Below are 15,600 nucleotides of genomic sequence, written 5' to 3' on the forward strand. Positions count from 1 at the left end.
TTTCAGATTAATTTTTGTATTATTCAAAACAACAATTAATAATCTGCCTTTTATGTATGTTCAGCTTTAGGAACAATCAAGCTGAAGAAAAAAGGTAGAGTCCAAGGGGTGGCGGGTTAGCTCAGTTGGTTAGAGCGCGGTGCTCTTAACAACAAGGTTGGCGGTTCAATCACCTATAGGTCACTGTGAGCTGTGCCCTCCACAACTAGATTGAAACAACTCCTTGACTTGGAGCTCATGGGTCCTGGAAAAGCACACTTAAAATAAATAAAAGTTAAAAAGTAAAGGTTTCAATTATTAATATAAAAATCAATAAATGGGATAGAGGGCGGTCAGATGGCTCAGTGGGTTAGAGTGCAAGCTCTTAACAAGGTTGCTGGTTCAATTCCCCCATGGAATTGTAGGCTGTGCCCCCCGCAACTAGATTGAAACAGCAACTGGACTTGGAGGTGAGCTGCTCCCTTCAGAACTAGACTGAAGGACAATGACTTGACTTGGAGCTGATGGGTCCTGGAAAAAAGTTACCCAATAAAAATTTAAAAATATATATATATATATATATATATAATAAATTAATATATATACATACATACATACATATAATAAAAATTTTTTAAAAAGGGATAGCATCAAGCAATGCCAGGCAGGTTTGTTTTTTTGTTGTTTATTTGTAATACTTTCCCCATTATGTTTATTATGTTTTTGTTTGAAGAGCAAAATCATCAATTTCCAAGGTTCCTTGGCTGCTAATAAAAGTTTTCACTATCATTTGGAAGAGGACTTATCCTGAAACATTCTGGCCTTAGTAGCTATATAGTGGGACAATACTTTTTTAAAAGGTAACTTGTGACATTTCCTCTATTTTACAGATTTGAATGCAGAGCAAGTTAAGGATTAAGACTTCGTGTTGTGTTCTGACTACTAGACAATACACAGCTTCTGGTATCCACAGGCTACATTGTAAGTGAAGTGGGGTAAGGGTACATAGAATAATGATTGCTATATTTTTAGATATCATTTTTTTTATAAGGAGGGAACAGAGTGCGTTTTATAAATACTGGTTTTAAAACCGTTGATCTTATCTTTGAGGAAGGAGTAATGAGAGAAAATCAAATGTAAAAAACATGTACTTGTGCTGAACTGTGAATGAAGATATTCTCACTGAAATGTCTAAACACCATACTCCCTAAAGGGACATGCTGTAACGTGTAATGCAGGTAAGATAATCAAATTCATAGGTCTTGAGCAGTATGGACAAAGTTACACAGACCCTCCTTCTTTGCTGCCTTCCCAGAGAATACTGAGATCAAATTTATTGAGGCCGAGCGACCAAAGGCAGTTAGTCACTCCATATCCTACCTAGGCTATCATTTGGTACATAACCTCTATTTTATCATGATCATGGAGAATTGTACTGGGTAGATCATCCAGATAGTTTTGTCTTTGCATGTACAGTGGCTGAAGAATAGTTGACACTCTGTAAATTTTGTGTTGTGAGATCACCAGTTAGTGTAAACAGCCAAATCCTCTTCCTTCCTCCTTCTATCCAGAATTACTAAAGTGGTAGGTGTCCACAAGACAAGTACCACAGCAGGGCAAAACCCTTACAGGTTGAGTCAGCTGGGATTGGTTTCTGTTGCTAGTTTGTAATTTCTAATGCCCTGTCATTTTGAGAGTTAGTGTCACAGTGAATTCACATAAGGGCATTCTGCAAGGTCAGGAGAGAAATAGGACAATTTAGCCTTCAGTTTTAATTACTCTGTATTTGAGAAAATTAGACATACCTGGAGTCACAGATTGTATTCCAATTTTTATTACTCTCAGAAATTTAATACCTACTATACAATGTGTTCTATGTTGTAATATCTGACAGGGAAGTTTTTGGAATAGCTATGCAGAGCCCATTTTATTACACAGACATGAATTTCAGAGGATCTGATACACACAGCAGAAAAAGCTGATTAACTATTTATAATTCCCTCTCCTCCCCAAGAGTCCAGATCCCCAAACTGGCATCATTTAACAAGTCCTTGTTTTGTTCTCCACTTCAAGAGATTACCATTTTGGAGGCCTTGGATAGAACTGGAGATAAGATTAGTCATGGAGATAGGAGTGTGAAATGGAATCAGAAAACCTAGGTTTAGCCCCCACTTTGCTCTTGAGAGCTTGAGCTACTCACTTAACACATGTAAAAAAAGGAGAATAATACAAATTTCGGTTGAGTGCAAGTGCTGCCAAAATTAAACTATTCAAAGAAAAGAAAACTAATCATAGGCACCCTTCGTCGAGCACCTCCTAGATATCAAGTACTGTGCTAGGTTGCTTACATTCTTCATTAATCCCAATAATCCCAAGAGACTGTTATCATCCTTCATTTTACAAATGGGTCACACGCCTACTAAGTAAATGGCAGAATCGAGATCTAAACTGAGGCCTGCCAACACTCTTGCTGTTGGATCTCCGCTTTGTCAGCTCAGGATTAGCAGGACATGGAGGTAATACTCTGTGTCTAATAATTAAACGTGCTGGGTGTGAAAGCCGGGTGAACAAGGATGACTTTGTCACTCCACGACCAGGAAACCGGGCCCTAGGCTTTGTTACCAGCCACTTCGCAAGTGTCCCCGGCGCGCTGGGAGGCGGCGCTTCCTCCACCCGAAGGGTGGGACTCTCGGCCTCTGCTTGGCCCCAGATCGCCGCCGACGTACGTGCAGCCCTGGGGAGGGGTCGCGGGGCCGCGAAGGGCGCGTCGGCGAAAGGTTGCGGCCAACGAGGTTGTGGGCGAGGCTGGTGACCCAATAAAGCGGGCCGGGCCGCGGGAGGCCCCGCCCGGTCCCGGGCACACACCGCAGGGTCCCGGGCCGGCGGCACAGCTTGCGCGCCTTCGACCGAAGCGCTCGGCTTGAGGGTGCCTCCGGCCGAGCCTGTGAGCGCGCGCCGCCGGGCCGGGCCTGGAGTGAGGGAGGCGGGAGGAGGGATCACCCGCCACCCGGGAGCCGCACGGTGCGGCCGGGCAAGGCGGGGCGAGGCCCGGGGCCCGCCCGCCCCCGGCGTCCGGGAGCCGCTCCGCCCGCGCCCCAGTCCCGGGCCCTCGGCACGCCCCGCGCGCGCGCCCCCGCCGGCCCGTCCCTCCTCCTCGCCGCCCCTCCCGCGCGCGTCCACCGGCTCCCCGGCTCGCGCCGCTCCATGTAGCCCCGGATACCCGGGAGACCGAGGAGGAGGGGGCGACCACAAGATGGCGGGTACGTGGCCCCCTGTTCTCTGGGTGGCGCGGCGGCGGCGGCGGCGCCTCCCCGCGCCCGCCCGTCTGCCGCCGCCCCGAGTGGCTGCCGGACCGAAGCCGCCGGCGCGGGGAGCCGCCGCGGGGCCGGGAGGGCGGGTGGCGGGCGGCTGGGGCGGCGCGCAGTGTCCCTGAGGCGCTGACCGGGCCTTTCTTCTCTCCCCTCGGCGCAGACCTCTCGCTGCTCCAGGAGGACCTGCAGGAGGACGCGGACGGATGTGAGTGCGCCCGCCCTGCCGTTGCTGTCGCCGGCGGCCCGCGGGGAGCGGCCGGGAAGGAAGGGCGGGTGGCGGCGGCCTGGGCCCGGCCTGGCGGGAGAACCGCCCGGCGAGGCGTGGTCCTGGACCGGCGGGGGTCCCGATTTTGAGAGAAAGTCGCGCTTTCTGGAGGAAACGGTGTGCCCCCATTCCACTGGTGAAGAGAGATGCCCTGTGTAATGTTCCAGCTCGGGTTCTGTCCCATCGCCCACCCCTCTCATCACCTCCAACTCTCTTGTGGCCCTGGGAGCTGCCAGGCCGTCTGTTTTTGAAAAAAGTAGTAGACAGAAATTTGAAATGGGAATTTGGGGTGTGTTTTTCCCTTTTTGAGTGCCTTCCGGGGGCCGCCCCTTTCCTCTCAAGCCTCCTGAGGAAGCAGGCTATGAGGAAGGAAGGTGTGTTTCCTTAGAGTTGCTCGCAAGTTAGCGGCCAGCTGTAGGGACGCCTGGTGGTCCCTGTTAGCGTCCTGGGTTCACTTGTCCCGTTTCTGATTGTATGGAGATGACTTACCTGTAATTTCACTTTAGCTCCTAGCAGTTTTTACGTTGCTCCACATCATTTGATTTGTGATTTACGGGAAGCTTAGAAGGTGTGGCCTTGGCAGGAATCGTTAGGTTTAGAAAGCATATTTCTTTAATGCAAATGTTCACAAGTTATCCAGACCTTAAATATTAAAATTTCAGCTTTCCTTTGAAACAGTGAAGTTTTACAAGTGTTGATTCTTTTGTTTTTGTTTTTTATTTTAAGTTGATATTGTTTCCAGAATAGTGTTAGGAAGGAATGTTCATTTCCTGTGTGCTTTTTTAACAACAGAAGGTAATTTGGAAATTATTCTGAATTGAAATGATAACCGTGGTAGAATGTGTGGTGTAGTTAGTGGAAAGCCTGTCTGATACTGAGATTTACTGTGACTAACATCTGTATAAGTAATTCAGAAATAGCTGCAGTTTGAAATAGCTCTTTTAAATACTGTGTGATTAATCCTTAGCATTGTCCAATATGGTTTCCCTTGCCCAAATTAAGCTTAATTTTTAAATTCCTGGATGTTTTGAGTGAAGTAAAGGGAATTTACTATTTAGAAAGATTCTATAAAAAGAGTGATTATTTTTAAAGTAATTGAACCATATGCAAGCTTACCTTTTGCTAAGTCTGGGTTTATTTTTTAAGTAAAAGCTCTCTTAAACGGAGCAGTACTCATATAGCAAAGGACAGCTTTTACATTTCATTTACTGTTTTTCCTTAGACTACTTAGCTGCCTACGAGTAAATTTAAATTGTTATTTAAAGCAGCTATTGATTTATTACAAAGTTAGGATTACAGAGCTGGCTCTGGCTTTCACCGCCAAACAGGGGCTTCTCATTGTTGTATTTTGATTCAAGACTTTGTAAATAGAAGATACATTTATTCAGCATGTGTTTAGGAATGTCTGGAGCAAGAACTTCTGCATATTCATTTATTTTCACTTAGGTGCCATGCACTCTTAAAGGAAGAGCTGCAGTGTCACTTATGTCATTGACCCTTAAGGAACATAGTCTGGAGGGGAAGGCATACCTGTGAAGAACTCAACAATGATTTATTCATGAGCCTCAAGACTTCTCTGCTCGGTTCTGAGGATGGTCACAATCCATGCCCTCTAGTGGTTTATAAGCGATTTGAATGTAAGTGTGATAATGAAGGTATTAGAGCCAGTATAGCAGAGTAGTTAATAGAAAAGAGCCAGACTGCTTTGTTCGAATCTTGGCATTGTCACTTTGGACAGACTCTTGTAACTCACTCAACCTGTCTATGCTCAAGTTTTGTTATTTGTAAATAGACATAATAATACATACCTCATAGAGTTGTTCAGAGCCTTACATAAATTAATGCATATAAAGCCCTTAGAACAGCACCTGGTAAGTAGTGAATAAATATTACGTTATTATATAAATAGTAAATAAATATTATGTGTTGCTATGACTAAAGTGTAAGGGAAGATGGAAGAAAAGAGCAGAGAAGGAAATACTGATTGTATATTATATTACAGAATTAATATAGATGTTGCTCATGCTTGCAGTTAACTTTTTTAAGGTTCTGTTCTCAGTGTGTTTTAATTTAGGATAAAACGTTAGACATTTGGAGGCACAAATAGTTTATTTGCATATTTATAATTTCATTGAAGACTTTGTTAGAATAATTGCTTACTTTTCTCAGTTGTTAGTTTTTATAGGTGGTGCTGTTGTGATGGAGGAATCTTTCCCCTTACCCTTTTTAGTTCTTGTGGCTGGTCAAATAAGTCAAAGGACATACAGTAGATTAACAGGAGAAAATCACATTGTATTACCTGTGCACGGGGAATTCACATAAGCATGAAAATTCCAAAGACAGTGAGGCAGAATGGAGCTATAGATGTCATTTTGGACAAAGAGAAAGAAGGGGCTGTTTGGGAGTTCAAAGGAGACATAGGTAATTCACCGGTAGTGGAGAAAGTCCAAACAAATTCTTACTAGGCTACTCAGAAACAGTGGGACAGAGGGGAATCTAAGGAACAGATTTTTGCATGGATCCTTCCTGTGTACCACAATTCACATGTGCTGAAGTGACTATGTTAAGGTGATAATGCTAAGGTTCCCTTCCCGAAACAGGGTTTTCTATTTGAATCTCTTCAAGAAGGAAAGGGGGAGGTAAAACAAGCAACAACAAAAAAACTTGTCCTGAATTTCTTGGGCATTAATTATTTACGCTTGAAATAATCTGCTTGCCAGGACGGCACATACCTGGGAGAGCTCCCTGCCCTGATAATACCTTTACCTAGAAATTCACAAACGAGGGATCTTTGAACATGGCCAGTTGAAGGACCAGTTGCCTTCTACTGCAAAGGGAGAAAGAATGAAAAATTTTCTGATGGTGCCTAGGTTGAGAGCAAGATGTTTGGTAAGGGAATGGAGTGAAAAGGCTTTTCACATCCTAGAGAAGCTGGAGAAGGTAGAGGACCAGAGATGTCAGCGGGAATGGTGCTTGGGCTGCCTTTACAACTAGGTGGTATCTTATGAATCTTATTTTCTGTCTCAGGGAACACTGTATGGAGGCCCGCCTCGGGAGTAGTTGGACACCAGGTCCTGCCACTTCCACCAAGCGAGGTCTAAGTCAGCCGCGGAGATGGGAAGAAATTATTTTCTAGCCAAGCTCTAGAATCCTAATTGCCTTTCCTAAATGTAGAACCTAGACTAAGGCAGAAGAGAGAGTAAATACTATTGTACAGGTAATCTGGAGCTGTGGAGAATACAAGAGGACCTAGGTAGGGTCTAGATCTTGAAAGGGGGGCATTGCCAGATCTTGATAAGTGTCTCAGGTCTTTTGATTGGTTTTAAGCCCCAAAGTCTATGTATAGTGAGTAGAAAGTGGGTAGAATAGGGGAAAGCGTTGGTGAAGGACTGACTTGACTGATACCCTGGGAGAAAAAGAAACAAAATCCTAGTATGTAAAAAATGGTGTGTTGTATGTCCATGTTAAAAGGTCATAAAGGTAAATAAATAAAATTATTATTAAGTAATATTAAAATTAAGTTTAGGAAAATAATGCAATGAAAAAGTATGCTTGTTTTAATTTAAAAATGGTACTTGAAATCCTGTATCATGAAACATACTTTGAATTTCAAAGTGAAAGCAAGAAGACAGTGACTCCATTTGAATAGGTGTCTCAGCAGAGTGACTTCAGAGTTGGGTAAACCCTTCTGTTCCTTAAATAATGGAAGGCAATGCAAAATGACAGACTTTCAGAGAAAGATATTTCAAATTTATATTGTCAGTTTTCCAGAGATGCGATTTTGATTTACATTTAAGTTGCTGGATTTCTAAAATAGGTGAGGTAGGACTTAAGATACAGTGTGATTTGATGACCTAATGATTGTAAAAATAATTTCATTGAAGGAGTTTGATTGAAATTTACATTTTTGAGAAAACATTGAAGAAGAATATTGTAAAAGAATGATTATATAACACTTGATAGTTTATAGCTTTTATGAACAGTATTCTTCATAGCAGCCCTGTGATGTATAGGCTGTGGTAGTCTGATGTTAATAAAAAGTCAACTGATACACAAAGGGACTAAATTGTTTTCCGAGGAACAACATTCCTAAGTACCAGCCAGAATTTTAAGCTAGGACTCCTGATTCTAAATATTATATTTTAAATATTATCTCTTCTTAAATTGCCCAGTTTACAACATTGAGCAGCCCAAGCTTCTTGCATAGGCAATTTGTTCGAGCCATGCTTAAAATACCCTTGAAGATTAATCTAGTATGCTGCATATGGTTTAATTTAACCTAGAGAGAGATAATTAGAATGGAGCTTGCATGTAATATAGCTTACTTAGTCTTTATGTTAACTTTTCTTCCATTTGTAAGTAGCCTTTATGTAGGTCAATATTTATGTTATATATTTAGGTGATTCTGTGTTGCGCCCATAGATATTTACTAGGGTTATGTCCTCTTGTTCTATTGATCCATTTATCATTATATAATGTCCCTCTTTGTCTCTTATTATAGTCTTTGTTTCAAAGTCTATTTTGTCCGATGTAAGTACTGCTACCCCAGTTTTTATTTCATTTCCATCTGCGTGAAATACCCTTTTCCATCCCTTTTAGTCTATGTGCGTCTTTTAGTCTGAGGTAGGTCTCTTGTAGACAGGATATGCATGGGTCTTGTTTTCTTACCCATCCAGCTACCCTATGTCTTTTGATTGGAGCTTTTAATCCATTTACACTTAAATTGATTATTGATAGATACATAGTTATTGGCAAAAGGAAGAGCTTTTGGAACTGTATTATGGATATACCATACCACAGGATTTTTCAGAATTCAAGTTTTGGAATCCTTTTACACTATATTATTTTTTGGGTTTGAGGGCAGTGGTGAAAATAGAATGAATTAACAACAGATCCAGAACTAACTGGGTGTAACTGCCTAGACTGCACTCCTTTCAAAGAATCTCTGGGCCCTCTGACTACTTTTAAAAACTAGTTTCGATAATCTTCTTTAAGTCCTTGCCACACGGGGAAGTGAGAAGTAAAAAAAATTGGGGCTGTCCAGTACCAGCCTGGGAATCAGTCAAAAACCCTAGGAAGGTGCCCTTGAAAGTCATGATATTTAGAAGTGTTGTTAATAGGGATTTGGAAGAGTGAGACATGAGACTTGGGAGCATGTTTTAATTGCCATCAACAAGACTGGATAGAAGAAATCTTTATTTAGAGACAGTATAATTGATACCCTAGAAAAGAGTGCTTAATGATTTTAATGGTACATACGTATAGAATCAGTTAATGATGCCTTGGGTAATAATTCCCCCTATAGAATTTTTTTTTAAAAAAGAAAGAAAAAGGGGAGGGAGGAGAACCCTTTGTAAATTATACATGTTGACTGCCTGGGATTGTAGCTGTACCGACAAAAACAAACAAGAAAAACCCTCCCTAGATACATAGGTTTTTGTTTATTCTTTCTGGCTATTAAAGGTAAATAGCCCTTGCTGCTGGTCAAGTTCATTAGTCTGCCACATTTGTTTGATCACAGGTTTATTATTTTATTTCTGGTCCTTTTACCTCTCAGTTCCTCTTCTCATCAAAACAAAGAATTTACATTAATTTATTAAACTATTGTTACTTCTACATTTGCCTTGTATTTTGGAATTTTGGATTGTTTTTCTTTTGATGGCAGTTTTTGCCATCAACTGCGTGATAGGGTGAGCAGACCCTAAACTCAAACTAAGGTGTTGTTTTGCTTTTAGCTTGGATCTGAACATAAAACTAATTTAATGTTTTGGGAAGAAGAGTGAGGTGGCACACCTGTGGAATTTTGACTAAAGAGGTTAAAAAGCCTTCTTTCCCTGTAACTTCTAACAAGGTACTTTTGTACAGATCTTTCAGTTGGCAGATCACCTAACGATCCCGCTCTCCAAATCCATCCCCCGACTCTCCTATGTCAAGTCTTCTTAGCTCCTTATCCCCCTAGACTTAGGAGCAGACTTGTTTTCTGGCCTAATTGGTGTCACTTTGGTTGGTATTTGAGCCTTTATCATGCTATAATTCTGAAATAATATGCCAGTATAGTTTTGTGTAGGGGAAAAGAGCACTGGGCTTTGTAAATCTTTAGACCTGTGTTCAATTTATAACTCTTGCCATTTATTTATTGTATAATCTTGAGCAAGTTACTTTTCTCAGCTGTTCTGTCTTTAAATTGTTGATGGGGTTTGGATTGTTTCTGGCTTTTTACTATTACAAATAAAGCTGCATGAGCATTCATGTACAAAGTCTGTGTGGATATACATGTTTTTTCTCTTGTATATACGCTTAGGAGTGGAATAGCTGGTTATCTTTTTATTTATTTATTTATGAAGAGGGCACAGCTCATAGCGGCTCATATGGTGATCGAACCGACAACCTTGGTGTTATTAGTACCATGCTCTAACCAACTGAGCTAACTGGCCACCCCAGGGTATCTTTTTTAAGAAACTGCGAAAGTGTTTTCCAAAGTAGCTATACCATTTTACACTCCCACTGGCAGTATGTACTTCATCCCCTTGTCAACACTTGGTGTGGGCTGTCTTCATTTTAGCCGTTCTATTAAATGGTAGTGGTTTTTCTTTGTAGTTTGAATTTGCATTTCCTTAATGACTAATGCGCTCATCTTTTCATGTGCTCATTTACCATTTACATGTCTTCTTTGATTAAGTGTCCAAATCTTTTGCCCATTTTTTATCGGGTTATTTATTAAGTTTTATTTATTAAGTTTTCAGAGATCTTTATTTCAGATACAACTCTATCATTTTGCAGATATTATTTGCCATCTGTGACTTGTCTTTTCATTGTCTTAACTGTATTTCAAAGAGCAGAAGTTTTGGATTTTGATGTTCAACTTATTATTTTTCACAGATGACCTGCATCAGATTGAGAAAATTCCCTGAATTTCCTGAAAGCTTTTTTAAAATTAGGAATGGATGTTGGATTTTGTCAAATGCTTTTTCTGCATCTATGATATTTATTCTTTTTCAGTTTTTTAATATGATGAATAACACTGATTTTTTAAAAAGTAAATATTGTTTATTTTTTTAGTGGGAGTTTCAAATATATAAAAGCTAATGAGCCATCGTATATACCCACCACTTAGCTTCAACTTGCATTTATCCCCCTTTAACATCTGTACTTTTATGGGTGTAAGGAAGGAGTAGTCAGAGTACTTTAAAGACATCCATCCCAGGTTTAGTTAAAATTTTATTTTAACTAAATATGTCACAATGGGTATTCTTGAAGTGTGATGTTTTAGTCGGTGAACAGAAGGACACCTAAGGTTATGGTAAGGCATGGTAATTTATGAAAGTTTAAATGATTAAATTCTTTAGACCTTTGCTTTGCTGGTTCTACTACTATATCTGTATAATTACTAAACCCACTTACATTTTAATCATATTGATCACCAGATTAAGAGAAGCAACATCTTGTTTATTTTTATCTTGTTAAAAGCACATTTCACCCCTTTAGGTCAACCTTAAATTGTGGTAAAGGAATATTGGTAAACAAAAGTTGACTTTTATATATTTTAAATTGGTTTGCTATATCTAGAGGATCGATAAACTTTTTAAATTGTATCTAGAGGGTCATATAAACTTTTAAAATTTGAGTTGTGCTATGCTTCTGGTAAGCCAGTGATCCCAGAATTACTGACATCAAGAGCTAGAGAACAGATAATATATTTGTCTCTTTCATTTTAAACACAAGGAATTTAGGCTCAAGTTCTCACAGATAAAGGTGGTGTGGTGGCAGAGGCTAGAACACAATTGAGACCTTGTAGGTTTTAATATTTTCCTAGGTATCATTTAACATAGTTCTTTAACTTGCTGCAAAAGGGAGATGGGAGAAATTTCTGGATTTAAACAGATTTTTAAGTTACCATTTCCTGTCATACTGTATGTTGGACATTGTGCTTTAACCTTATAACATTCCTGTGAGGTATGTAGTCCCACAATAGTGGTACCTGATGAGGCTTATCTAACGGTTAATTTACTCAGTTACCTAACTTGAAAGTGGTCGGTTAAATTTAAATCTGACATAATATTTATTACTTTATTACTTTTTATTATTGTGCTCTTACTGCTTTCAATTTTGGCTTCCCTTAATTTATCACTTATTTAGATCATTTAACCTACTAAAGTTTCTAGAGGATATAAAATAAAGGTAATAGTATGCTTTAAGTATTTGGTGGATAAAATAATTTTTGTCCTGTCTGTCATGGGAATGTCTGTCATGGGAATGTTAGAAGCAAAATATACCCTTTTCTTTGTTTAAAGCACTAGTGTATGAGGGAGCCCGTCATTGGAGTAAAAGTGGGTGAGAACATCGCCTCGATCTGATGTGTCTTAATCCTATCACTAGGAATGACTTGAAGTGATCATTCCAACATCTTACTGCTGAATTTATATTTAAATTTATATATACTGCTTTGAATTTATATTCAAAGTCAGATTTGGTATAAATAATTTTTACATTGAAATCTATCAACTTAGTTTTTGGAAGAATTAAGACCATCAAGACTTCAGATAAGTTCAAGACTTCATTTATTGGGGATTGGCAGTAATTTCGACCTGAATTAGCTCAAATTTTATATTTGTATTAGGTTGGTGCAAACGTAATTGCAGTTTAAAAGGTTAAAAATAATTGCAAAAACTGCAATTACATTTGCATCAACCTAAGATTAACCTATGGAAAAAAGGATTGCTAACCAAAATAATTGGGTCAGTAGACTATACAGAAAATACTTACTCACTGAAGTAATGTATGGGAGAGCCACATCTGCAAGTGCTTTGATATGTTGCGTATTTCTGTCAAATACTGTTCAGAAAGCATGATTGGTAACTAATTTGAAAGTAGATAAACATACAACTGCCTTATTTATTTACATGTATATTTTAGGGAAATCTTTTTTGAAATATTCATAGAGAACTTCAGCAAATTCTTGCTTAAACTCAATTGTGAGATTAAACATGCTATAGGACAATTTTGTACCTAATTAGTAAAGGTTATTTCTAAGGATTTAGTAAACTTTTAATATTTATATTTGAAGAGAAGACTTTTTTTGAAGGAAAGATTTCTGATAAACGTCACAAAGTACAAATTGAAACTTGATAGACGTGTATTGCTTAAGGCTATAAGATCCTTTAAATTTGTTATTTATCTTTTTCTATTAGATTTTTTTTCCCCAAGCAATGACTTAATTGCATTTCTGCTGTATCAGTAGACTAGGGATTGGAAAATTTCTGTAAAGGGCCAGATAGTAAATATTTTAGGTTTTGTGGGTCACGTGCTCTCTGTTTAAACTACTCAGATCTGCCCTTTTAGGATGAAAGCAGCCATAGACAATACATAAATGAATGAGCATAGCTGTCTTCCAATAAAACTTTTTATTTACAAAAACAGACATGGGCTGGTGATGGAAGAACTGACTCTGGGTGGTGAACACACAATGGGATTTATAGATGATGTAATACAGAATTGTACACCTGAAATCCATGTAATTTTACTAACAGTTGTCACCCCAATAAATTAAACAAACAAACAAAAAAAACAGACATGGGCTAGTTTAATCTGCTGGCCATAGTTTGCTGACCCTGCACTATAATATAAGCCCAAGGTCTATAACATTTTTTCTTCTTACCCATAGCTGAGTGCCCAGCACACAGTAGGCCTTCACATACTTGCTGAGATGAATCTTGTTTTTTTCTGACCAAGCTAAATAAGGCCATAAACCTAACTTGCAATCAAATAATGAAATAATTTATTTTTAAATTAAACTTGTTACTTTGAAAACTTTCAGAGCTATACAGAGTTGCACAGGTGTTATAGTTAATTCCCAAAACTCACATTCAGCCATTAGCATTTTGCCAATTTGCTATATTTTTCTCTATACAATTTTTTATATATACATACACAATGGAGTATATACATTATTATTTTTTAAATTTTACTTTATTTTTTTTTAAGGAGGGCGCAGCTCACAGTGGCCCATGCGGGGATCAAACTGGCAATCTTGGTGCTACCAGCACCACACTCTAACCTACTGAGCTAACCGGCCACCCCAAATATACATTATTCTTAATCTTAACTTCTTTTCATCTTTTAAAGTGTAGAGATTATGACCTTTAGCCTGTCATCTCCTAAGAGCAAGGCCATTTTCTCAGTCAGCAACCAAATGCAGAAAAGGTAACATTGGCACAATTGAATTATGTAATATGTAGTTCGTTTTCAAATTTCAGAAATTATCCAGTAGCGTTCTTTATAGCAACTATCTCGTCAATCCAGGTTCCTGCATTGCATTCACTTGTCATGTCTCTTTAATTAATTTGGAATAATTTCTCAGCTTTTTGTCTTTCATGCTATTGATATTTTTGAAGAGTCAATTTGGTTTTATCTGTTTCTCATGATTTGATTCAGGTTATGCATTTGGGGGGTGGGCAGGAATGCTATGTAAGACTGATTTTTCTCAGTGACTCATCTCAAAAGCACCTGATGTCAGTTGTCCATTATTGGTGGTGGTAATTTTTAACCACTTGGTTAAAGTGATGTCTTCCAGATTTCTCCACTTAAGGATTTTGTTTTTTCCTTTTGTAATTAGGAAAGGAAATAATTTGGCTGGGGAAATAGCCCATTCCCAACCAAACTTTTATGGAGTAGTGTTAGAATGTGTTGATGGTTCTTACCTGAAGCAATAACGTTTACTGACTGTCATTCTGCTTTACAGAAGAGCTTACCCTCCCTCTCTATTCATTTATTGGTTTATTTATTTGTTATTAATAAAATATTATTTTGAAGCCCCATATCTTAGGTAGCTCTAATAAAAATGATTGCATCTCTGTGGTGTATCTCGTTATCTTGCATTTTCTAAAATATAAAGACTTGGGAAACAAAAGAAAATTTGGCAAGTTTATTGTGGCCTAAGCAGTATCAAGGGAAAAATTGAAGGGGAGGACCGACCTTCAGCTTTTTTTGTTTTAGGGGGTATTGTTAGAGGCAGTGTGTGGAATAGAATGTTGTTTTGATCAAGCTTGGTGAAAAGTTAGGTTGTATAAATTAATCAGTTCTTTTTGGTGTGGTACTTCTCAAAGGCATTTATAATTAATATGCTAATGGCTTGTGAATACATATCTTGGAGGATAAAGCATGGTTTAAAGACCCTTGTACCCTCAAGTATCTCTAGGGACTTCTTTTTCATTAACAAATATTAATGAATGCGCATTCTTCAGAAAATGCCTTAGATGTTGCTTTTTAGGTAATAAAAAGATTAGCAAGACAGTCTTTGTCTTCAGGAAATTTATCTGCTTTGGGGTGAGGGAAGGTAGAAGAAAATGAGAAAGGAAAAACTAACTCAAACATTGCAGTTGCTGGCAGAGTAAAAGCAAGGGCCCCAAGACTGGGGAATTCAAACTGTAAGAGCTAAAAAATTTAATACTTTTCCTGCCACCTAAGTGGTTCTAGCTGGCTAATAGTCAAATTAACAGAGACAGATTAACATGAGAAAATAAAATGTTTAATACATACGCATGTGGAATTCACTAAGCATGAGAATTCCAGACAGTGAGGCATTTCACATTTTTGGACAAAGGAGACAGGTAGGGCAGGGTATTAGATTTCAGAAGTGAGAATGGGCAATTTACAGGTAGTTGAGGAAGAATGGAACATACAGGACAGGAAAATTCTTGCTGGGCAACTCAGAAACAATGGGACACAGGGTATTAGCTGGCAGGCCCCTGCTATTTCCCATACTTATTTCAAATGAGGCTAAGTCCAACATTCTAAGATTTCCTTCCTGAAGCAGGGGGAGGGTCAGAGTTTCTTTTTGAGTCTTTTTCTTAATAAACAGCTTAAAATCAATATCCCAAAAAGGCGTCTTTGGGTTGGCAAAACTTCGGTTCCTTGCAGAAGGACGAGATCTTAATTTGAAAAATAGAAAACGCTTCATTGATGGTTTTGTAAATAGGTACATTTAAACAGATCTCAGATGATAAAGAGGGCAGAAATAGGACAGATGGAATCACATGACAGGAAAGT

At 38.9% G+C, this 15,600-nt stretch overlaps 1 protein-coding gene across 4 annotated transcripts in view; it reads left to right on the top strand.

Moving 5' to 3' along the window:
• The first annotated feature begins 3,100 nt into the window (after window positions 1-3,100).
• The window catches only part of PPP4R1 (protein phosphatase 4 regulatory subunit 1), a 65,026-nt gene continuing 52,526 nt past the window's right edge, over window positions 3,101-15,600 (top strand). For 2 of the 4 annotated variants that reach the window (XM_074340364.2, XM_074340366.2), the window contains exons 1-3: window positions 3,136-3,239; window positions 3,451-3,495; window positions 5,002-5,192. In XM_074340364.2, the coding sequence (XP_074196465.1) occupies window positions 5,114-5,192 (79 nt within the window). In that variant the 5' untranslated portion in view covers window positions 3,136-3,239; window positions 3,451-3,495; window positions 5,002-5,113. Of the gene's footprint in view, window positions 3,240-3,450; window positions 3,496-5,001; window positions 5,193-15,600 lie in introns of all 4 variants that reach the window. The other 2 variants (XM_074340365.2, XM_074340367.2) reach the window with 1 other exon arrangement.

Source organism: Rhinolophus sinicus, chromosome 4 (assembly GCF_057876585.1).
Source record: "Rhinolophus sinicus isolate RSI-liver-muscle chromosome 4, RSI-T2T, whole genome shotgun sequence".
Taxonomy (NCBI): domain Eukaryota; kingdom Metazoa; phylum Chordata; class Mammalia; order Chiroptera; family Rhinolophidae; genus Rhinolophus; species Rhinolophus sinicus.